Consider the following 26,561-nt stretch of genomic DNA (forward strand, 5'->3'; position numbering starts at 1 on the left):
CCAGTGACATCTACAACTAGCACTATGTCTAAACCAGTGACATCTACAACTTGCACTATGTCTAAACCAGTGACATCTACAACTTGCACTATGTCTAAACCAGTGACATCTACAACTTGCACTATGTCTAAACCAGTGACATCTACAACTTGCACTATGTCTAAACCAGTGACATCTACAACTTGCGCTGTCTTAACCAGTGACATCTACAACTAACACTATGTCTGAACCCGTGACATCTATAGCCAATACGGTCTGTCTAAACCAGTGACATCTACAGCCAATACGGTCTGTCTAAACCAGTGACATCTACAGCCAGTACTGTCTGTCTAAACCAGTGACATCTACAGCCAGTACTGTCTGTCTAAACCAGTGACATCTACAGCCAGTACGGTCTGTCTAAACCAGTGACATCTACATCCAGTACAGTCTGTCTAAACCAGTGACATCTACAGCCTGTGATAATAGTGCCTTCAGATAGTAAGTGATTTGATTAATCATTTTGCTCACAATGTAATTTCCCTTTATTTAAATTGAGTAACTCACCAAATTATCAAAGCACACTTAAAATGTATGACATTGTATCAGGGTGTGATTAGCTAATAAATCAAGGCGGTAACACCAGTGACATAAAACATAGGGACACATATTACATATACAGTCTTCAGGAAGTATTCACACCCCTGGACTTATTCCCCATTTTGTTGTGTTACAGCCTGAATTCAAAATAGATTCAAAAAATAGAAACATCTCACCCATCTACACACAATACTCCATAATGACAAAGTCAGTTTAGTCACTTAGCAGACGTTCTTATCCAAATCAACTTACTGTAGGGAGTGCATACATTTTCATATTTGTTCATACTGGTCCCCCATGGGAATCAAACCCACAACCCTGGCATTGCAAGATCCATGCTCTACCAACTGAGCTACACAAGTGAAAACATGTTTGTATACACTTTAGCAAATGTATTGAAATACAGAAATATCTCATTTACATAAGTATTCACACCCCTGAGTCACTACTAAAAAAAGGGGTGTGAATATGTTCTGAAGGCACTGTATCAATGACCAGAGGGTTAGGAGCAGAAAATCTCAATTTGGAGGAAAATGGTTCCCCTGAGGTGTGGACATCAAGATAAACACACCTTTATACTAGAGAGAGAAACACTCCGACACGGGAGAAAGGCACCCTCCATTTCTAAACGTCAGGCTAAATAATGCAGGTAACAGAGACTACTGAGGCGGAGCTTTGTCCGAGTCAGGCCCGGCATGCTATTTTGGAACAATTTTTTCATATTGCTGTAAAGTTATTTTGTTTTTATTGTTGTTTTGTTGAGTCATTCATTACCAGCTGTGTCAGGTTCAGGTGTTGGGAAGATGCCGAGGGGGTTTTCAATCCAGACACCCTATCAACCTTCAACGACAAACATCAGTTGGAATAGAACCCTCAACCACAGAGGATATCCATCAGGACTATTGGACTGAGCTCAACCTCTCTACTTGTTGGAAACAGATTGAAAGACATTTGAAACAATGATGGCCTATGAATCAGCATGTCTCTATGGGTTCAGACTGAGGTCAACCACACACAGCCTAGAGAAGCCAGACACAGGTACGTGTCATACTCTATGTACCCTTTCTCACTGGGAGGGCACTATATTAGCTTTCAATCGCAAACAGTTAATTTTTTGTGTGTGTGTGTATATATATATGTATGTATGTATGTATGTATGTATGTGTGTGTGGACGTGTTTAACTATTCTTGTGGGGACCAGAAGTCCTGAATTGTGTCTCTCCACAAGGTTAGCTGTACCAGACTCTCTGTGTGCGCGTGTGTGCGTGCGTGCTTGCGTGCGTGTGTATGTGCGCGAATAAGGAGGGTGATAGCCTCATGAAAGTCTAGTTTTGAGGCCGATCCTCACAGGCGTGATGAGTTGAGTACACTTTGAATAGACCTCAATTGAGGGCAAACTTGTCAAAGGCCTTGATTCTAGTCCTCCATATTGATTTATCAAGAAAAATTACACAGGACATAAGGTGTCTTCAGAAAGTATTCAGACCCCTTGACTTTTTCCACATTTTGTTGCATTACAGCCTTATTCTACAACTGAATAAATAATTCCCCCCCCCCTCATCAATCTACACACAATACCCCAAAATGACAAAGCAAAAACAAGTTTAGACATTTTTGCACATTTATTACAAATAAAAAAAACTGAAATATCACATTTACATAAGTATTCAAACCCTTTACTACGTACATTGTTGAAGCACCTTTAGCAGCGATTACAAAATTGAGTCTTCTTGGGTATGACACCACAAAATTGGCACACCTGTTTTTGGGGAGTTTCTCCCATTCTTCTCTGTTGATCCTCTCAAGCTCTGTAAGGTTGGATGGGGAGAGTCGCTGCACAGCTATTTTCAGGTCTTTCCAGAGATGTTCGATCGGGTTCAAGTCCAGGCTCGGGTTGGGCCACTCAAGGACATTGAGACTTGTCCCGAAGCCACTCCTGTGTTGTCTTGGCTGTGTGCTTTGGGTCGTTGTCCAGTTGGAAGGTGAACCTTTGCCCCCGTCTGAGGTCCTGAGAGCACAGGATCAAGGATCTCTCTGTACATGCGCTCCATTCATCTTTGACTCGATCCTTACTAGTCTCCCAGTCCCTGCCGCTGAAAATCCTCCCCACAGCATGACACTGCCACCACCATGCTTCACCATAGGTACGGTGTCAGGTTTCCTCCAGATGTGACGCTTGGCATTCAGGCCAGAGTTCAATCTTGGTTTCATCAGACCAGAGAATCTTGTTTGTCATGGTCAGTCTTTAGGTGCCTTTTTCCTGACCAAGGCCCTTCTTCCCGATTTCTCAGTTTGTCCGTGCGGGCGGTTCTAGGAAGAATCTTGGTGGTTCTAAACTTCTTCCATTTAATAATGATGGAAGCCAGTGTGTTCTTGGGGACCTTCAATGCTGCAGAAATGTTTTGGTACCCTTCCCAAGATCTGTGCCTCGACACAATCCTGTCTCTGAGCTGTACGGACAATTCATTCGACCTCAAGGCTTGTTTTTTTCTCTGACAAGTGTGTGCCTTTCCAAATCATGTCCAATCAATTGAATTTATGACAGGTGGACACCAATCAAGCTGTAGAAACATCAAGGATGATAAATGGTAACAGGATGCATCTAAGCTCAATTTCAAGTCTCATAGCAAAGAGTCTGAATACTTATGTAAATAAGGTATTTCTGTTTATTATTTTTAATACATTTGCAAAAATGTCTAAAAACATGTTGTTTTCACTGTCATTATGAGGTATTGTGTGTAGATTGATGGACATTTTTACTCAATCCATTTTAGAATAAGGCTGTACGCATCAAAATGTGGGTCTGAATACTTTCCTAATGCACTGTAGAGAGGAGAAGTGGTGAGGTTGGGGTGCCAGAGTGGGCCTGTCTAACAGAGCTGACTGGACTATACACCCTGGAGGGCATACTAATGAATGAATGAGCATGTGCTTGAGCGTGTTAGGTGAAGGGAAGGCCTCAGGCTCCTGAGGAGAAAGTGCGTGCGTGCGTCCATCCATCTCCTATTCCTCCAACACCCTCCAGATTCAAAAACTCAACAGTCCACTAGCAGGTTAGGCTTAACGTAACAGTCTATTAGTAAGCTAGAAGGCTCCTCCAGTCATACAGGTGGTACGTTGTTTTATCAGTCTCTTTCATCAGTATCTATTAAGACCCCAGAAGCACTGAATTACACAGACGTACACTGATATATACACACACACACACACATTCATTTTGACTTCGATACCAATACCAGGTTTAGTATCGCGACACACGACAGTGAAGTTCTATCAACACATTATACCGGGGGAAAAACATACTGACGATAAAATCCCCAGTTATGTTTTCGCTGACCTCCTACAGAGACTAAAGCTTGGAGTGTGAGAGGAGAACTCTTCTTCCTGGCGTGACTATCAACACAACAAAGCCTTTTATTTGACCGTTTTATAGCACAATTATACTGAGCATGCTAGGCTTGTTATGATCCAGGCACCGTCATCACTTTGTAATGAACAACAACAAAAACCAACTATGGAGGTCCAGCAATCAACATACTGCTTCTCTTCTTTGGCAGTTCTTAAAAATGGACTGCTCAAACAAACACTTCTAAACCCCTCTACTGTGTGAGCATACAAGTCTATCTTTCTAAAAACCTTCTGTAGGCCATTCACTATTTACCAAGACAGTTCAGCAACGAGGACCAGGTTCTCACTATTCACCCACCCAGTTCAGCACCATAGAGAGGGTTCTAACTAATCACCAAGACAGTTCAGCACCGAGGACCAGGTTCTCACTAGTAGCACCGTGGACAGGGATCCTGGTAACTACAAGGCAGAGTGTGGAGTTGGTGTTCCTCCCTCCCTCTCTCCACATTCAGCCCTTGAGATCAGATGCTGGCCTTTTACAGAGAAGAGAAAGAGAGAACACTACAGAAGAACAGTTACCTAGGAAACAGCTTTGAAGCTGTACCAATGTGGAGAGCTGCAATGTTCAAACGGTAATGACTGATCAATAAGAAGATTATTTTGGGATGTTCTGTCTGGCTGTTGGAGTGTAGGTAAAGTTCAATTCCTGAAGAACTTCAACACATCTCGTCTTTGTGTGTTTATACATACTGTATGTCTGAACTGCCTGGTAGTCTCTTTCTCTCTCTCTGTGTGTGAAGGCCGATACAGCATATTAGTTGTCACCATACCAGAATGTTGACACCGATACCAGGTTCAGTATCACGATACTCAATATGAAAACAATACAACAACAAAACAAGGTGTCCCAGCCAAAGTCACATAACGGCACTTGATATAGACAGACACACTCAGCTACTGCTGTTAAATCGTTGGGCATCTTTTGAGTTCAATATCATTACATGTGAAAAACGTTTATGTATATTTTTTTAGAGATAGAAACTGGGTAAATCAAGATGCAGCCTAGGTCTATTCACAATACAGGTGAATGCATATTATTCAATAGGAATGTGTGCATTGAGTTTTTGAACTTGTATTAGCTGATTTCATGGGGCTACAGATGACAAAACACTCCCTTACATTTAGGACTTACTTTATTGGAAACTGCTAGGACAACATATTTTATTGTACTGATCAACAACATTTGCATGGAAGAAGCAATCCCCTCTATTATCAAAGTGTATGCTGTCTGTTTAAGAAAGTAATGAGATCATTCACAAGGCAGAATGTGGCTGTGGAATTTGACATTGTGGCTATTTAATATAGTATAAACCAGATGGGAGGGGAGGGAGACGAAGAAGTTAATTAGTTTTCTGTGGCAAAGGGAGAAAATGTGACGTTTTTGGTACAATCAACTTTGAAATCAGCATATTTTGCATTATGGTTTGTATTTAACACAAACAAAGCATGAGGGGAGGGAACTGAAAGCTACCGGTATCATCTTGCATTGTGAAAGCATTCTAGCATGTATGGACATTGTTTTGCAAACAGTTTCAACATATCGTGTAGCATTATTCAAGCGTTTTAACTTCTGTGCATCATGAGTACAGAGCTAATGGGGCCCAGACAGCTCGAGCAATGAATTCCTAAGTGGAGCCGCCACTTCACTCTCCACACTATAAAAGGGGCTGTGCTGATACAGACTTGACCCTCTCAATCATGTGAGACACATTTGACAGAAGTACCGAACATAACAAAAATTCTAGTTCCGAACCGGGGGGTTTTCGTATCGAAAAAGTACCAAAGTTTCGGTATACCTTGCAACACCACAGTATATAATAATATACTGTAGCGGGATAAAAATATTGATGTATGTTGGTTTTCTCCTAGAGTAGGGTGGTGGAGCTCATTACATATTGAAATGTTTCCTCTTCCCACACACACCTGCTCTGCCCATCTGGTACAGGCTGCCACCTGCCCCGGGGAGGAGAGGGGGAAAGATGAGACAGGCAGGGAGAGCCCCTGAATCCATTATCTCTTTTCTGCAGCGCAAAACAACAGTACAAAGAAATAGAAGTCCCTAGATATCACCTCAGTCTAGATATGTCCCTCTGATGCTCGCTCTTGGTGTGTTTGTCAGTGTGTCTGTCAATGAGGTGTGCGTGTTCCGAAAAAGCCTGCAAAGCCTTTTACTTCCCTTCTTAGCTAACAAACAAGTTGAGACAAAGGTGACTTTAGTACTAATATCTGCCAGTTGGCCTGCTTAATGTCTCGTAACGGCAACATTTCTTCTCTGGTGATTACAAAGAAAACATTATTACACGTGTCATAACAAAGCTGAACCAATGAAGCACAGTGACTCTTAGCCTATTCCAGTAAACAAAACAGTTTAAAGGTAAGTAACTGAGGAAAGTCAGAGTAAAAATGACATCACCCCAACATTAACGCTCACATCCACAAATGTTCTACAACAGACACAATATCAAACTAAACAAAGTAAATTCAAGGCCCAGTTCACAACTCCTCTGAAACCATAACCCTCACTGTACTCTCACAGTAGAGTACTGGGTCAGACAGACAGTCCTTCACAGTGGGGGTGAACTTTAAACCCCCCCCTCCCTTTCGCTTTGCTCTGCTGTTCATTCACAGAGTAGATAAACTCTCTTTCGTATGCTCTTTTCATGCCAGCAACTCACTGCATCTCACCACTGAGTTGGCTTCTGGAAATGGGAGTGTGATTGCATGCATGTCGACATCTGTGTGTGTGTGCATAAGTACATGTGTGTGTGCATAAGTACATGTGTGTAGGGGGAGATAGTGACATCCAGAGAATGCGTTAGCAGGGAAGCCTGCTTCGCGTTAGAACCGGAGGCAGACGGAGAAAAGCAGCAAAATTAGCTGCAGAGCAGAGGTGGGTGTTTTCCATAAAGATTAGACGTGGCCGGATTAGTAATGTCTGTTTTCTATCAATTATGTTTGTTGCCGGGCACATTACTAAGAGCGGGGCCCAGACTTTGTGCTCTTCCATCGAGACGCCCACTTTTCTGTGTGTGTGTGTGTGTGTGTGTGTGTGTGTGTGTGTGTGTGTGTGTGTGTGTGTGTACACACTGGAGTCAGAATGTCCAACTCACCTCTATGTTCAGACTCTGTTGAGGCAGACAGAAAAATAAACTGAAAGACACACTCAAAGACAGCCAAAGGTAGAGAAAGACTGAAACAGAGACTGAAAGACACCCAACGATAGAGAGAAGAGACACTCACTTACACAAAGACAGAGAACTTAGACAAAGTTAGAGTGATAAAAATACACACACAACTCATACCAAAGTACAGATACACACGCACATGAAACCACACGAGCACACACACACACACAAGGTGAGCGCTACACACTGCCAAAATAATCTGGAGTGTTGGTCCAAGCTAACTTCATCATCCCGAGAAGGGGAGGGGGCAAGAGAGAGAGAGACCTCACATCTAATCCCGGCCCATTATCATCATCCTCCCAACAAACAATACATATTGTTAGCCCATACATCTGAGAGCTGCCAAGGTACATGTAGTGAAATCTAATTCCAGTATCGGAGGTTTGCAGGAGCAGTGAGATATCCCTTCTTCTAAGTTTCATTCTGGGGAAAGAAACTTACTAGAAACGGCACACATCTGGCATTTCTCGGAATCCTGATGTCATTAGACTGGCATACAGTACCAGTCAAAAGTTTGGATAGGTTTTAAATGTACTTTTTTTTATTTTCTACAGTGTAGAAGAATAGTGAAGACATCAAAACTATGAAATAACACATATGGAATCATGTAGTAACCAAAAAAGTGTTAAACAAATCAAAATATATTTTATATTTGAGATTCTTCAAAGTAGCCACCCGTTGCCCTGATGACAGCTTTGCCCAGTCTTAGCATTCTCTCAACCAGCTTCATGAAGAATGCTTTTCCAACAGTCTTGAAAGAGTTCCCACATATGTTGAGCAGTTGTTTTTCCTTCACTCTGCGGTGCAACTCTTCCCAAACCATCTTAATTGTGTTGAGGTCGGTGATTGTGGAGGCCAGGTCATCTGATGCAGCACTCCATTGCTCTCCTTCTTGGTCAAATAGCCCTTACACAGCCTGGCGGTGTGTTGGGTCATTGTCCTGTTGAAAAACAAATGATAGTGGGACTAAGAGTAAACCAGATGGGATGGTGTATCACTGCAGAATGTCAAGGTAGCCATGCTGGTTAAGTGTGCCTTGAGTTCTAAATAAATCACTGACAGTGTCACCAGCAAAGCACCCCCACAGCATCACATCTCCTCCTCCATGCTTCACGGTGGGAACCACACATGTGGAAATCATCCGTTCACCTACTCTGCGTCTCACAAAGACACGGCGGTTGGAACCAAAAATCTCAACTTTGGATTCATCAGACCAAAGGACAGATTTCCAAAGGTCTAATATCCACTGCTCGTTTTTCTTGGCCCAAGCAAGTCTCTTCTTATTATTGCTGTCCTTTAGTAGTGGTTTCTTTGCAGCAATTCGACCATGAAGGCCCGGTTCACGTAGTATTCTCTGAACAGTTGATGTTGATGTGTCTGTTACTTGAACTCTGTGAAGCATTTATTTGGGCTGCAATTTCTGAGGCTGGTAACACTAATTAACTCTGGGTCTTCCTTTCCTGTGGCGGTCAACATGAGAGCCAGTTTCATCATGGAGCTTGATGGTTTTTGTGACTGCACTTGAAACGTCAAAATTCTTGAAATGTTCTGTATTGACTGACCTTCATATCATGAAGTAATTATGGACTGTCGTTTCCCTTTGCTTGTTGAGCTGTTCTTGCCATAATATGGACTTGGTCTTTTTCCAAATAGGGCTATCTTCTGCATACCACACCTACTTTAGTTACAATACAAATGTTTGGCTCAAATGTATTAAGAAGGATAGAAATTCCACAAATTAACTTTTTACAAGCCACACCTGTTAATTGAAACCATTCCAGGTGACTACTGATTGAAGCTGGTTTAGAGAATGCCAAGAGTGTGCAAGGCTTACACTTAAACAACACAATGTAACTCCAAGTCAATCACACTACTGTGAAATCAAACTGTCCACTTAGGAAGAAACACTGATTGACAATACATTTCACATGCTGTAGTGCAAATGGAATAGACAACAGGTGGAAATTATAGGCAATTAGCAAGACACCCCCAATAAAGGAGTGGTTCTGCAGGTGGTAACCACAGACCACTTCTCAGTTCCTATGCTTCCTGGCTGATGTTTTGGTCACTTTTGAATGCTGGCGGTGCTTTCACTCTAGTGGTAGCATGAGACGGAGTCTACAACCCACACAACTGGCTCAGGTAGTGCGGCTCATCCAGGATGGCACATCAATGCGAGCTGTTGCAAGAAGGTTTGCTGTGTCTGTCAGCGTAGTGTCCAGAGCATGGAGGCGCTACCAGGAGACAGGCCAGTACACCAGGAGACGTGGAGGAGGCCGGAGGAGGGCAACAACCCAGCAGCAGGACCACTACCTCCGCCTTTGTGCAAGGAGGAGCAGGAGGAGCACTGCCAGAGCCCAGCAAAATGACCTCCAGCAGGCCACAAATGTGCATGTGTCTGCTCAAACGGTCAGAAACAGACTCCATGGGGATGGTATGAGGGCCCGACGTCCACAGGTGGGGGTTGTGCTTACAGCCCAACACCGTGCAGGACGTTTGGCATTTGCCAGAGAACACCAAGATTGGCAAATTCGCCACTGGCGCCCTGTGCTCTTCACAGATGAAAGCAGGTTCACACTGAGCAAATGTGACAGACGTGACAGTCTGGAGACGCCGTGGAGAACGTTCTGCTGCCTGCAACATCCTCCAGCATGACCGGTTTGGCAGTGGGTCAGTCATGGTGTGGGGTGGCATTTCCTTGGGGGGCCCCACAGCCCTCCATGTGCTCGCCAGAGGTAGCCTGACTGCCATTAGGTACCGAGATGAGATCCTCAGACCCCTTGTGAGACCATATGCTGGTGCGGTTGGCCCTGGGTTCCTCCTAATGCAAGACAATGCTAGACCTCATGTGGCTGGAGTGTGTCAGCAGTTCCTGCAAGAGGAAGGCATTGATGCTATGGACTGGCCCGCCCGTTCCCCAGACCTGAATCCAATTGAGTACATCTGGGACATCATGTCTCGCGCCATCCACAGACTGTCCAGGAGTTGGCGGATGCTTTAGTCCAGGTCTGGGAGGAGATCCCTCAGGAGACCATCCGCCACCACATCAGGAGCATGCCCAGGCGTTGTGGGGAGGTCATACAGGCACGTGGAGGCCTCACACACTACTGAGCCTCATTTTGACTTGTTTTAAGGACCTTACATCAAAGTTGGATCAGCCTGTAGTGTGGTTTTCCACTTTAATTTTGAGTGTGACTCCAAATCCAGAACTCCATGGGTTGATAAATTTGATTTCCATTGATCATTTTTGTGTGATTTTGTTGTCAGCACATTCAACTATGTAAAGAAATATAGAAATATTTCATTCATTCAGATCTAGGATGTGTTATTTTAGTGTTCCCTTGATTTTTTTTGAGCAGTGTATATAATGTATTTTGATTTGTTTAACACTTTGTTGGTTACTACATGATTCCATGTGTGTTATTTCATGGTGTTGATGTCTTCACTATTATTCTACAATGTAGATTATAAAGAAAAACCCTTGATTGAGTAGGTCTGTCCAAACTTGACTGGTACTGTATATATATCCCTGTTCGCTGGCGTTTAATAGAGTTAAAATAAAATAGCTGTTTATGAAGGGGTGAAAGAGCACACAGAGAGACATATCCCTCGTGTCCCCATATTTCATACCCATCTCTCACTGCCACACCCACACTTTTTACATTTACATTTAGTAATTTAGCAGATGGTCTAATCCAAAGCGACTTACAGTAGCAGTGAGTGCACACATTTTCTTGCTTTTTCATACTGGTCCCCTGTGGGAATTGAACCCACAACCGTGGCATTTCAAGCTCCTAACTCTACCAACTGAGCCACACACAAAAAACCACACAGAGAAACCTTGCTGTAACACCCTGTTCCATGGTATGTTTTATGTGTCTTAGGTTTGACCAACGGCAGGGTGACAAGGCAAATAAAACACTGGGTCTCACTGGGGTCATAAACCATGAAAAAACAGCAAGGTCCCCACAACTCCACACCACCAAGAGGAGAAAATCACTGTATATACACTACTCTAAAAATACCAAGAGGAGAACATCACTGTATATACACTACTCTAACACCACCAAGAGGAGAACATCACTGTATATACACTACTCTAACATCACCAAGAGGAGAACATCACTGTATATACACTACTCTAACATCACCAAGAGGAGAAAATCACTGTATATACACTACTCTAACATCACCAAGAGGAGAACATCACTGTATATACACTACTCGAACACCACCAAGAGGAGAACATCACTGTATATACACTACTCTAACACCACCAAGAGGAGAACATCACTGTATATACACTACTCTAACATCACCAAGAGGAGAACATCACTGTATATACACTACTCTAACATCACCAAGAGGAGAACATCACTGTATATACACTACTCTAACACCACCAAGAGGATAACATCACTGTATATACACCACTAACGCCACCAAGAGGAGAACATCACTGAATATACACTACTAACACCACCAAGAGGAGAACATCACTGTATATACACTACTCTAACATCACCAAGAGGAGAACATCACTGTATATACACTACTAACACCACCAAGAGGAGAACATCACTGTATATACACCACCAAGAGGAGAACATCACTGAATATACACAACTAACACCACCAAGAGGAGAACATCACTGAATATACACTACTAACACCACCAAGAGGAGAACATCACTGAATATACACTACTAACACCACCAAGAGGAGAACATCACTGAATATACACTACTAACACCACCAAGAGGAGAACATCACTGTATATACACTACTCTAACATCACCAAGAGGAGAACATCACTGTATATACACTACTAACACCACCAAGAGGAGAACATCACTGTATATACACTACTCTAACATCACCAAGAGGAGAACATCACTGTATATACACTACTCTAACATCACCAAGAGGAGAACATCACTGTATATACACTACTAACACCACCAAGAGGAGAACATCACTGTATATACACTACTCTAACATCACCAAGAGGAGAACATCACTGTATATACACTACTAACACCACCAAGAGGAGAACATCACTGTATATACACCACTAACACCACCAAGAGGAGAACATCACTGAATATACACTACTAACACCACCAAGAGGAGAACATCACTGAATATACACTACTAACACCACCAAGAGGAGAACATCACTGAATATACACTACTCTAACATCACCAAGAGGAGAACATCACTGTATATACACCACTAACACCACCAAGAGGAGAACATCACTGAATATACACTACTAACACCACCAAGAGGAGAACATCACTGAATATACACTACTAACACCACCAAGAGGAGAACATCACTGTATATACACTACTCTAACACCACCAAGAGGAGAACATCACTGTATATACACTACTAACACCACCAAGAGGAGAACATCACTGAATATACACTACTAACACCACCAAGAGGAGAACATCACTGTATATACACTACTAACACCACCAAGAGGAGAACATCACTGAATATACACTACTAACACCACCAAGAGGAGAACATCACTGTATATACACTACTAACACCACCAAGAGGAGAACATCACTGAATATACACTACACATATAAAATATATGCAGACACCTTGATGTTCACTTTCGGCTTAATTCTATCTTCCGAGAACTGAACAACTAGCGAAGGTGGTATCTTAACATATTTCTACCCAGTACAGGCTGCTAAGCATATCTGGGCCCCAACCAGTTAGACCAGCATCATCAAATAGCAAAGATACGTTTTGTAGTTTTCTTTCAACTAAAACCATGAGAGAGTAAAGTCATATTTACTATGTAACCAATTAGGACGCAAACACAAGAACAGACAGTAATACAAGTCAATGTAAGGGTTTTCTACAACAGTAATACAGGTCAATGTAAAGGTTTTCTACAACAGTAATACAGGTCAATGTAAGGGTTTTCTACAACAGTAATACAGGTCAATGTAAAGGTTTTCTACAACAGTAATACAGGTCAATGTAAAGGTTTTCTACAACAGTAATACAAGTCAATGTAAGGGTTTTCTACAACAGTAATACAGGTCAATGTAAGGGTTTTCTACAACAGTAATACAGGTCAATGTAAAGGTTTTCTACAACAGTAATACAAGTCAATGTAAGGGTTTTCTACAACAGTAATACAGGTCAATGTAAGGGTTTTCTACAACAGTAATACAGGTCAATGTAAGGGTTTTCTACAACAGTAATACAAGTCAATGTAAGGGTTTTCTACAACAGTAATACAGGTCAATGTAAGGGTTTTCTACAACAGTAATACAGGTCAATGTAAAGGTTTTCTACAACAGTAATACAGGTCAATGTAAAGGTTTTCTACAACAGTAATACAGGTCAATGTAAGGGTTTTCTACAACAGTAATACAGGTCAATGTAAGGGTTTTCTACAACAGTAATACAGGTCAATGTAAAGGTTTTCTACAACAGTAATACAAGTCAATGTAAGGGTTTTCTACAACAGTAATACAGGTCAATGTAAGGGTTTTCTACAACAGTAATACAGGTCAATGTAAAGGTTTTCTACAACAGTAATACAAGTCAATGTAAGGGTTTTCTACAACAGTAATACAGGTCAATGTAAGGGTTTTCTACAACAGTAATACAGGTCAATGTAAGGGTTTTCTACAACAGTAATACAGGTCAATGTAAAGGTTTTCTACAACAGTAATACAGGTCAATGTAAAGGTTTTCTACAACAGTAATACAGGTCAATGTAAGGGTTTTCTACAACAGTAATGCAGGTCAATGTAAGGGTTTTCTACAACAGTAATACAGGTCAATGTAAGGGTTTTCTACAACAGTAATACAGGTCAATGTAAGGGTTTTCTACAACAGTAATACAGGTCAATGTAAAGGTTTTCTACAACAGTAATACAGGTCAATGTAAGGGTTTTCTACAACAGTAATACAGGTCAATGTAAAGGTTTTCTACAACAGTAATACAGGTCAATGTAAGGGTTTTCTACAACAGTAATACAGGTCAATGTAAGGGTTTTCTACAACAGTAATACAGGTCAATGTAAAGGTTTTCTACAACAGTAATACAGGTCAATGTAAAGGTTTTCTACAACAGTAATACAGGTCAATGTAAGGGTTTTCTACAACAGTAATACAGGTCAATGTAAGGGTTTTCTACAACAGTAATACAGGTCAATGTAAAGGTTTTCTACAACAGTAATACAGGTCAATGTAAGGGTTTTCTACAACAGTAATACAGGTCAATGTAAGGGTTTTCTACAACAGTAATACAGGTCAATGTAAAGGTTTTCTACAACAGTAATACAGGTCAATGTAAGGGTTTTCTACAACAGTAATACAGTAGAATATCTGAAGCTGCACCTGGATATATGGTCCTACAGAGACAAACTGAGAAAAGTCTGTAGTTATCTGTGAAATGCATTAATCATCAAACTACCTTAATAGTTCATTCAGGAAGGAAAGAAAGAAAACACTTCCTGTCCTTAAAACTTAATGTCATTTTCAGATGCTGTTTTAGCCTTAAAGAGATGAATTCAGTATTCTGTCAAAGATGTGTTGCTAACTGAGGATTGGATAGGTGAAAGGACAGAACAGATAGAAAGACGCGTACATGAATGAATAGATGGATTGGGGGATTGTCACGTTCTGGCCATAGTTCTTTTGTGTTTTCTTTGTTTTAGTGTTGGTCAGGACGTGAGCTGAGTGGGCATTCTATGTTGTGTCTAGTTTTCCCATTTCTATGTTTGGCCTGATATGGTTCTCAATCAGAGGCAGGTGCTAGTCATTGTCTCTGATTGGGAACCATATTTAGGTAGCCTGTTTTGTGTTGGGTTATGTGGGTGGTTGTTTCCGGTCTTCTGTCTTTGTGTCTATGCACCAGATAGGACTGTTTCGGTTTTTCACATTTGTTGTTTTGGTATTTTGTAGTGTTCACGTTTATTGTCTTTACTAAACATGTTGAACTCTAACCACGCTGCGCTTTGGTCCGATCCTTCGTCCACAGAAGAAAACCGTTACAGGGATGAACAAATGAAGGAATAGATGGATTGGGGGATGAACAGATGAAAGAATAGATGGATTGGGATGAACAGGTGAAGGAATAGATGGATTGGGGGATAAACAAATGAAGGAATAGATGGATTGGGGGATGAACAAATTAAGGAATAGATGGATTGGGGGATGAACAAATTAAGGAATAGATGGATTGGGGGATGAACAACTGAATGAATAGATGGATTGGGGGATAAACAAATTAAGGAATAGATGGATTGGGGGGTGAACATGTGAAGGAATAGATGGATTGGGGGATGAAGAGATGAAGGAATAGATGGATTGGGGGATGAAGAGATGAAGGAATAGATGGATTGGGGGATAAACAAATGAATGAATAGATGGATTGGGGGATGAACAAATGAATGAATAGATGGATTGGGGGATGAACAAATGAATGAATAGATGGATTGGGGGATGAACAAATGAATGAATAGATGGATTGGGGGATGAACAGATGAAGGAATAGATGGATTGGGGATGAACAGATGAAGGAATAGATGATAGGGGGATGAACAGACGTTCTGTCTTCATGCCCAACCTCATGAATATCATAAATAAGGGTATGCACGAGCGACGGTGGTAAACTGATATATATGTATTTATTATATATGTATTTATTATATAGATAGATATATATTTTTCTGTATCTATGTATTTATTAAATAGACATAGATAGGTCATATAGTATCTCTATGGTTTGTCTTAAAACCCATCCTTGAAAGAATTGAATCAGCCACTGAACCATGGAGCCACCCAGAAGTGATATATACAGTTGAAGTCGGAAGTGTACATACACCTTAACCAAATACATTTAAACTCAGTTTCATAATTCCTGACATATAATCCTAATAAAAATTCCCTGTCTTAGGTCAGTTAGGATCACCACTTCATTTAAAGAATGTGAAATGTCAGAATAATAGTAGAGAGAATGATTTATTTCAGCTTTTATTTCTTTCATCACATTCCTTGTTGGTCAGAAAATTACATACACTCAAATAGTATTTGGTAGCATTGCCTTTAAATAGTTTAACTTGGGTGAATTTTGGCCCATTCCTCCTGACAGAGCTGGTGTAACTGAGTCAGGTTTGTAGGCCTCTTTGCTCGCACACGCTTTTTCAGTTCTGCCAACAAATTTGATATAGGATTGAGGTCAGGGCCTTGTGATGGCCACTCCATTACCTTGACTTTGTTGTCCTTAAGCCATTTTGCCACAACTCTGGAAGTCTTGAGATGTTGCTTCAATATATAAACATAATTTTCCTTCCTCATGAAGCCATCTATTTTGTGAAGTGCACCAGTCCCTCCTGCAGCAAAGCACCCCCACAACATGATACTGCCACCCCCGTTGGGATGGTGTTCTTCGGCTTGCAAGCATCCCCCTTTTCCTCCAAACATAACGATGGTCATTATGGCCAAACAGTTCTATTTCTGTTTCATCAGACCAGAGGACATTTCTCCAAAAAGTACGATCTTTGTCCCCATGTGCAGTTGCGAACCGTAGTCTGGATTACTGGATACTATTGTTTGTACAGATGAACGTGGTACATTCAGGCGTTTGGAAATTGCTCCCAAGAATTAACCAGACTTGTGGAGGTCTACAATTCTTTTTCTGCGGTCTTGGCTGATTTCTTTTGATTTTCCCATGATGTCAAGCAAAAACGCACTGAGTTTAAGGTAGGCCTTGAAAAACATCCACAGGTACACCTCCAATTGACTCAAATTATGTCACAGACTATCAGAAGCTTCTAAAGGTATGATATCATTTTCTGGAATTTCCCAAGCTGTTTAAAGGCAGTCAACTTAGTGTATGTAAACTTCTGACCCACTGGAATTGTGATAGTGAATTATAAGTGAAATAATCTGTCTGTAAACAATTGTTGGAAAAATTACTTGTGTCATGCACAAAGTAGATGTCCTAACCGACTTGCCAAAAAAATAGTTTGTGTATGTAACCTTCCGACTTCAACTGTATATATCACTTCTGGGTGGCTCCACGTTTCAGCGGCTGATTCAATTTATCCAAAGATGGGCATTAAGACAAAACAATAGAGATACTACATGATCTCAGAATTTCCCCTCCGTCAACATAAATTCCTCAATTACTTTTTTAGGGTATATTTATAAAATCGACACTTTCAACGCAAGCTAATACATGTTAAGCTTCATAGTTGATGCTTGTGTTCATTGCATTAAGTTGTCACTAAATTTCACTTCCAACCTCCCTCTGGTCAAGGTTATGGTAGGTCTACCATGGGCAGCATCGTCTGTTCAGTCAGGCCTAGTCACCCAGCCAGTTCAGCACCATGGACAGGGTTATAGCTCGTCACCTAGCCATTTCAGGACCATGGACAGGGCTCTAACTATTCACCCAGCCAGTTCAGGATCATGGACAGAGATCCAACTATTCACCAAGCCAATTCAGGACCATGGACATGGCTCAAACTGTTCCCCCAGCCAGTTCAGCACCATGGACAGGGCTCAAACTATTCACCCAGACAGTTCAGCACCATGGACAGGGCTCTTGGTGACTACAAGCCAGAGTATGGAGTTGGTTAAAATAGAACTGGGCAAACAGGCCTCCCCCACATTGACAGTGTAGCATCCTATCCTAGCAGGCGCAGGCCTGACTGGCCACATTAGTTGGTATGTAGTGTCTGTTGACAGACAGACAGACATATCCTGAGGATGTGTTTCAAATGCTCTCCTCTTCCTCAGCAGTTTCCTCTTTTATGCAGTCATGCTATTCATTATTCTTCCATCCATTAGCCAGCTTTTAACTGAACTTTTTCCAATTAATCATTTCAGACAAGAGAGGAGGAAGCAAACTAACGGCATCAAAGTTAACTTTGAGATGAAGAGGCGAGGAGGAAACTAATGGCATCAGTGTTTACTTTGAGATAAAGAGGAGGAGGGAAACTAACGGCATCAGTGTTTACTTTGAGATAAAGAGGAGGAGGGAAACTAACGGCATCAGTGTTTACTTTGAGATAAAGAGGAGGAGGGAAACTAACGGCATCAGTGTTTACAATGAGATAAAGAGGGGAAGAGCTGCATCTGTACCTCCCTGGGTTGGGTTCTCCCTGGGGTATCCCACTAGAACACCCAGTACGTACAGACACACACACACACACCATAAAAGTCTTTGAAGAGTGCAACTCAGACACAGTGAGATAATTGAAAGCACCATGACAACCAGCCATTCCGCAGTCAATCTTCTGCTAGTTCATTCATTCAACAGACAGGGGCTGCCTGTCTGCCTGCCTGCATAGGGAAAAATATGTAAAAAGTCTTTCATGATTTTCAGCCAAAGAGATTCATTCCAGGTCCGATCAACTGAGACCACTCAAGCAGTTGTGCTACCCACAAACTCTAGAGAAATAAACTCCCTTGGGATAGTTTGTAGCAAATGTATAAAAGGCTAGAATCATCCCACTCACTCACAGCTGTTATACACCATCAGTACACCGTAGATACAATGTAAGTACTCACAGGTCAGATAAACAAGCAGTCAGTAATTCAGTTCACCACACACACACACACACACAGTTGAAGTCGGAAGTTTACATACACGTTAACCAAATACATGTAGTCAGTTTTTCACAATTCCTGACATTTAATCCTAGTAAAGATTCCCTGTCTTAGGTCAGTTAGGATCACCACTTTATTTTAAGAATGTGAAATGTCAGAATAATAGTAGAGAGAATGATTTATTTCATCCTTAGTTTATTTCATCACATTCAAAAGTGGGTCAGAAGTTTACATACACTCAATTAGTATTTGGTAGCATTGCCTTTAAATTGTTTAACTTGGGCCAAACATTTGGGTAGCCTTCCACAAGCTTCCCACAATAAGTTGGGTGAATTTTGGCCCATTCCTCCTAACAGAGCTTGTGTAACTGAGTCAGGTTTGTAGGACTCCTTGCTCACACACGCTTTTTCAGTTCTGCTGAATTTGTCATTTCTATAGGATTGAGGTCAGGGCTTTGTGATGACCACTCCATTACCTTGACTTTGTTGTCCTGTTGAAGGAATTGAATTCCTCTGTTTTAATTCCCAATTAAAATTAAACACTCTGTCAATTCATAAGAATTTGTAAGACCCTTATTTTATAGGAATGGACAGAGCCCCGGTCTTAAAGTCAAGTAACAGCCTTTATTCAAGAGAGTACTGAGTACTTACACATTTTACCACAGGTTATAAACTGAAAATGACGTCAGTGTTTTCTAAATGTTCCGTCTCTTCTTGATACTGGAAGAAAGGCTCTATAGCTCTCAAGCCTTCCCTCCTCGCCTAGAGCCAAGGTCACCCAGTGTAGATAAGCGTTCTAGTCAGTCTGGAGATATAATTAATTCCTTTGTACCAAGGAACAGACCGTCATTGTTCTAAACTCCACATTCACTACATTATATTCAGTACTGGGATCAAGAGAGAAAATTCATACATGTACAGTAACATAATAGTATTCTGATTAGTCAGGCCTGATTGAAATGTATACATAATTAGTCATTATAGGTAAAAATTCCCTTAACATGTCCTTAAGCCATTTTGCCACAACTTTGGAAGTATGCTTGGGGTCACTGTCCATTTGGAAGACCCATTTGCGACAAAGCTTTAACTTTCTGACTGATGTCTTGAGATTCAATATATCCACATCATTTTCCTGCCTCATGACGCCATCTATTTTGTGAAGTGCACCAGTCCCTCCTGCAGCAAAGCACCAACGCAACATGATGCTGCCACACCCGTCTTCACGGTTGGGATGGTGTTCTTCGGCTTGCAAGCCTCCCCCTTTCGCTCCAAACATAATGATGGTCATTATGGCCAAACAGTTCTATTTTTGTTTCATCAGACCAGAACACATTTCTCCCCATGTGCAGTTGCAAACCATAAGGCTTTTTTATGCCGGTTTTGGAGCAGTGGCTTCTTCCTTGCTGAGCGGCTTTTCTGGTTATGTCGATATAGGACTTGTTTTACAGTGGCTATAGATACTTCTGTACAGGTTTCCTAAAGCATCTTCACAAGGTCCTTTGCTGTTGTTCTGGGATTGACTTGCACTTTTCGCACCAAAGTACGTCCATCTCTAGGAGACAGAACGCGTCTCCTTCCTGAGCAGTATGACTTGCGTACTATTGTTTGTACAGATGAACGTGGTACATTCAGGCGTTTGGAAATTGCTCCCAAGGATGAACCAGACTTGTGGAGGTCTACAATTTTGTTCTGAGGTCTTGGCTGATTTCTTTTGATTTTCCCATGATATCAAGCAACAAAAAAGTCACAGAGTTTGAAATTAGGCCTTGAAATACATCCACAGGTACACCTCCAATTGACTCAAATTAAGTCAATTAGCCTATCAGAAGCTTCTAAAGCCATAACATAATTTTCTTTAATTTTCGAAGCTGTTTAAAGGCACAGTCAACTTAGTGTATGTACACTTCTGACCCACTGGAATTGTGATACAGTGAATTAATCTGTCTGTAAACAATTGTTGGAAAAATTACTTGTGTCATGCACAAAGTAGATGTCCTAACCGGCCAAAACTATAGTTTGTTAAAAAGTAATTTGTGAGGTGGTTGAAAAGCGAGTTTTAATGACTCCAACCTAAGTATATATATATATATATACACACACACGTACACACACATACATACACACACGTACATATATACACACTATAGACAGAGAGAAGGTACTCACAGGTCAGGCAGACGAGCAGGCCTCTGAGGATCATCTCACAGGGTGCCCTCCAGCTCTTCCTTAGCCTCGCTTGGACCGGGGGAATCATGATCTCCGCCGGGACGAAGAACTGGATGGCAAAGCTGACAAACACGCCGAAGGAGTACAGGATCTTCACCATCTGATTGGTCCTGCAGAGAGAAACACACACAGGGGAGATAAGAGTGAGAACTGATTTGAACCAATGGATTTGAAACAGAGCCTTGGAATAGAGGCCCAGACATGTTTTGACCACAGTCTAAGCTGTATTTATTCTACAGGTCCAGGTGTGTTTTGACCACAGTCTAAGCTGTATTTATTCTACAGGTCCAGGTGTGTTTGGAATAGAGGCCCAGACATGTTTTGACCACAGTCTAAGCTGTATTTATTCTACAGGTCCAGGTGTGTTTGGAATAGAGGCCCAGACATGTTTTGACCACAGTCTAAGCTGTATTTACTCTACAGGTCCAGGTGTGTTTGGAATAGAGGCCCAGACATGTTTTGACCACAGTCTAAGCTGTATTTATTCTACAGGTCCAGGTGTGTTTGGAATAGAGGCCCAGACATGTTTATTCTACAGGTCCAGGTGTGTTTGGAATAGAGGCCCAGACATGTTTTGACCACAGTCTCAGCTGAATTTATTCTACGGGTCCAGGTGTGTTTGGAATAGAGGCCCAGACATGTTTTGACCACAGTCTAAGCTGTATTTACTCTACAGGTCCAGGTGTGTTTTCAGTTCATCCCCATGGGGCCCTACTGTACAGTAACAGGCAGTGGTGTGTATAACCACAGGGGCCAATGACAATGTTTGGTCTAAAGCACAGGAGGCTCCTGAGGGGAGGACAGTTCATAATATTGGCTGGAATGGAGTGAATTGAAAAAAAAACATGTGTTTGATACCATTTCATTTTTTCCATTCCAGTCATAACAATGAACCAGTCATCCCCACCGGCTGCCTGTGGTCTAAAGTGTGTTTAATAACAGGGGCCAGGGTTTGGTCTAAAGTGTGTTTAATAACAGGGGCCAGGGACAGGGTTTGATCTAAAGTGTGTTTATCAACAGGGGCCAGGGACAGGGTTTGGTCTAAAGTGTGTTTAATAACAGGGGCCAGGGACAGGGTTTGGTCTAAAGTGTGTTTAATAACAGGGGCCAGGGACAGGGTTTGGTCTAAAGTGTGTTTATCAACAGGGGCCAGGGACAGGGTTTAGTCTAAAGTGTGTTTAATAACAGGGGCCAGGGACAGGGTTTGGTCTAAAGTGTGTTTATCAACAGGGGCCAGGGACAGGGTTTAGTCTAAAGTGTGTTTAATTACAGGGGCCAGGGACAGGGTTTGGTCTAAAGTGTGTTTATCAACAGGGGCCAGGGACAGGGTTTAGTCTAAAGTGTGTTTAATAACAGGGGCCAGGGACAGTGTTTAAAGGTAGAGGTCTAAAGGTAGAGAAAGTGTGTTGCGAAAGGAATGTCACACACACACACACACACACACACACACCACCCCCTGAGGAATAGATCTGTGTGTGGTGTGATTAATCATGGGTCCACTCTGTGGTTTCCTGTGAGTGAAGCAGGAGATTATGGGTTACGGTCACATCAGGCAACCCTGACACCTTACGCTAAATCTCCCAGGTTACTACCAGCCATACACAGACAAGGAAGTCATCCAATCCAAACACTTTAATCCACACCTTGCCTCGTGGTCAGGCCCACGCTACCAGATATGTGTGTGTGTTTGTCAGACCTGCGTCCAAATACGTGTATCTGGTATTTAAAATGACTGTATATTTGAGTATTTTCTAATAAACAGCCGCAAAACAAGTACTTTTATTTGAGTATTTGAATGGTTATTTGGAAAACACAAATAGTCTGGAAAAAAAATAAACTCTTACACTACCTTTCAAAAGTTTGGGGTCACTTCGAAATGTCCTTGTTTTTGAAGGAAAAGCTAATTTTCTGTCCATTAAAATAACATCAAATTGATCAGAAAAACAGTGTAGACATTGCTAATGTTGTGATTGACTATTGTAGCTTGAAACGGCTGATTTTATATGGAATATATACATAGATGTATAGATGCCCATTATCAGCAGCCAACACTCCTGTGTTCCAATGGCACGTTGTATTAGCTAATCCAAGTTAATAATTTTAAAAAGGCTAATTGATCATTAGAAAACCCTTTTTGAAATTATGTTAGCGCAGCTGAAAACTGTTGTTCTGATTAAAGAAGCAATAAAACTAGCCTTCTTTAGACTAGTTGAGTATCTGGAGCATCAGCATTTGTGGGTTCGATTACAGGCTCAAAATGGCCAGAAAAAATATTCATTTATTTTGAAACTCGTCAGTCTATTCTTGTTCTGAGAAATGAAAGCTATTCCATGCGAGAAACTGCCAAGAAACTGAAGATCTCGTACAGTGCTGTGTACTACTCCCTTCACAGAACAGCGCAAACTGGCTCTAACCAGAATAGAAAGAGGAATGGGAGGCCCCGGTGCACAACTGAGCAAGAGGACAAGTACATTACTGTCCAGTTTGAGAAACAGACGCCTCACAAGTCCTCAACTGTTAGCTTCATTAAATAGTACCCGCAAAACACCAGTCTCAACATCAACAGTGAAGATGCGACTCCGGGATGCTGGCCTTCTAGGCAGGGTTGCAAAGAAAAAGCCATATCTCAGACTGACCAATAAAAATATTAAGATGGTGGGAGATTTGTACAGGGTAAAATGGATCTTGAAGAAGGAAGGCTATCATTTTGCAAAGCCATGCCATTCAGTGTGGACAGAGCCAATTTCCTCCTACAACAGGACAATGACCCAAAGCACAGCTCCAAACTATGCAAGAACGATTTAGGGAAAAAGCAGTCAGCTGGTATTCTGTCTATAATGGAGTGGCAGGCACAATCACCGGATCTCAACCCTATTGAGCTGTTGTGGGAGCAGCTTGACCGTATGGTAAGTAAGAAGTGCCCATCAAGCCAATCCAACTTGTGGAAGCATGGGGTGAAATCTCTTCAGATTACCTCAACAAATTGACAACTGGAATGCCAAAGGTCTGCAAGGCTGTAATTGCTGCAAATGGAGGATTCTTTGACAAAAGCAAAAGTTTGAAGGACTCAATTATTATTTCAATTAAAAATCATTATGTATAAACTTGTCAACGTCTTGACTATATTTCCTATTCATTTTGCAACTCATTTCATGTATGTTTTCATGGAAAACAAGGACTTCTCTAAGTGACCCCCATCTTTTGAACAGTAGTGTATTTCAAATACTATTTTCAAATACCTGGGTTAAATGTATGGGAGTGCATTTGAGTTAGTGTATTTGAGTATTTAAAATACTTTCCAAGTATATTTTCCAAATACATTAAAATATTCAACTAGCTGAATGAACACTTACTTGTATGAATGTATTTGAAAGTAAATTAGATATTTGAAATAGTATTTGAACCCAGGTCTCATCTGTGTGTGACAGGTGCTGGGAGCATTTGTGGGAAGAGACTAGAGACTTGAAAATGCACTCAACAGTTTGATATTCTGGCATCGGTTTGCATTTTAAATCACAAAAATAAAAACGCAGACCAAACACACGATTTCTGTATAAAATAAAAAAATGAATAGCAGCACTATAAAAAAAATACATCTGCATTAAGCCATAAACAAATTATATGCATATGAAAAATGCATCTAAATATATTAACAAGATATAGTCCCGAAAAAAAACATTATAGGGTCATTGGCAGACTAAGCTCTCTAGTCTACTGTATATCCTGCAGTTGCATAACTCTTCCTGGCTGGCTGTGGAGTAGAGTAGGAACTAAGAATACAGTGGGCTCTGCTTCCCCAGTCAAGAACAACCACTTGTCATGGCCAGAGGCAAAAAAAAGCAGATCAATCAGCTGGAAAACTGCAATAATTTTCTCCTGGAGGTAATGATCACTGAGCTTATAAATGAACGGTGACGACGCGCCTGTGAGCCATCGCCACGTCGGGACATTTTCCTCTATTTCTCCTCACACAAATTGACTAATTGTTTGGTCTACGTACTGTCTTATTAGAATACCATTTTCCACCACGATGCTAGGGTGGTTAATGCTACTCCTGTACGTTGTGTACAGCATTCAGACATGGGTAAACAACAGACTGGTGCAACCTGATTGGCAAAACACTGTACACAATGTAGCACAAGCTACTGGGTTTTATTAAAGACAGTTTGCACATTTCCCCAGTTTTTTACTTGGCTGAACTCCATTAAAGCTAGTTAAGGAGGAAACCAATGCCTTTGCAGCCTGAATGAAATACGTTTTATATACTCACTGGTTGCGGGGGGTTCGAGTGCATTTCCCGCTGAACTACCTGCGTTGCAAAACGACACGTACTTTGGCGAACCTTAGGGCATATTTTTTGCTTTGACATCTCTACTCTATTATATAAGAATACAAACGCGAATAGGGCCTCCCGAGTGGCGCAGCGTTCTAAGGCAATGCCTCGCAGGCATCACTACAGACCCGGGTTTGATCCCTTGCTGTGTTACAGCCAGCCATGACTGGGAGACCCATGAAGCGGCACACAATTGGCCCATCGTCGTCCAGCGGCAGGGATGTCCTTGTCCCCTCGCGCTCTAGCAACTCCTTGTGGTGGGCCGGGCGTCTTTGGTCGCCAGTTGTAAGGTGTTTAGTGTGTCAATAGTGGAGTAGTATTGCTATTCAAGATAATTATCACTGTTCATTTAAAGATCCCTTCTTTTTCAGGGAGAGCTTCTTATCTACAGTGGTTTGTCCTTTAAAAGTTGCCACGTACTGCGGCACAGCTTGCATGGTGCCCTAGAATTCTATGGCACGTTATTTAAGTGTGAACCACTGGTACCAATAATGCTAGTTAGTGCTAGTTTGACCACCAGAGGGCATCTTTGAGAAGCATTTGATAGCCTTCAATAGTGACTGTACTAGAGATTTAACCTGTCTAGGATTGGGGTTCTGCTAGCGGGAGTACAGTACTGGGCTATTTAGCTAAAGAATCCCTGTGTCCTGCGGGAGACCGGGGTTCAATTACCGACGGGGAGGAAAGAGTAGGCTGTCCTCGTAAATAACAATTTGTTCTTAACTGACTTGCCTAGTTAACCTGTCTAGGACTGTCTAACCCCGTTCCGCAAGCGGAACCCCTCGCCAACAGCCAATGAAATTGCAGGGCGCCAAATACAAATCAACAGAAATATCATAAATCTAATTTTCAAACATACAAGTATTAGGCACCATTTCAAATATTAAATTCTCGTTAATCCAGCCACAGTGTCTGATTTCAAAAATGCTTTACAGCGAAAGCTCCACAAACGACTATGCCATTTTTCCAGCCAAAGAGAGGAGTCACAAAAAGCACAAATAGAGATAAAATGTATCATTAACCTTTGATGATCTTCCTCAGATGACACTCATAGTTACCCAATGCATGAATGTTTTGTTTGGTAAAGTTCATATTTATGTCCAAAAACCTTATTTTACATTGGCGTGTTACGTTCAATAGTTCCAAAACATGCAGTGATATTGCAGAGAGCCACATGAATTCACAGAAAAACTCATAATAAATGTTGATGAAAATACAACTATTGA

General features: G+C 41.5%; 1 protein-coding gene across 3 annotated transcripts in view; it reads right to left on the reverse strand.

The window, feature by feature from the left end:
- The window catches only part of LOC139385611 (solute carrier family 36 member 4), a 222,781-nt gene that overhangs the window by 136,695 nt on the left and 59,525 nt on the right, over nt 1-26,561 (reverse strand). For all 3 annotated transcript variants that reach the window (XM_071130821.1, XM_071130822.1, XM_071130823.1), the window contains exon 11: nt 20,943-21,112. In XM_071130821.1, coding sequence (XP_070986922.1) covers nt 20,943-21,112 — 170 coding nt within the window. The remainder of the gene's footprint in view (nt 1-20,942; nt 21,113-26,561) is intronic.

Source organism: Oncorhynchus clarkii, chromosome 27 (assembly GCF_045791955.1).
Source record: "Oncorhynchus clarkii lewisi isolate Uvic-CL-2024 chromosome 27, UVic_Ocla_1.0, whole genome shotgun sequence".
NCBI classification, from domain to species: Eukaryota; Metazoa; Chordata; class Actinopteri; order Salmoniformes; family Salmonidae; genus Oncorhynchus; species Oncorhynchus clarkii.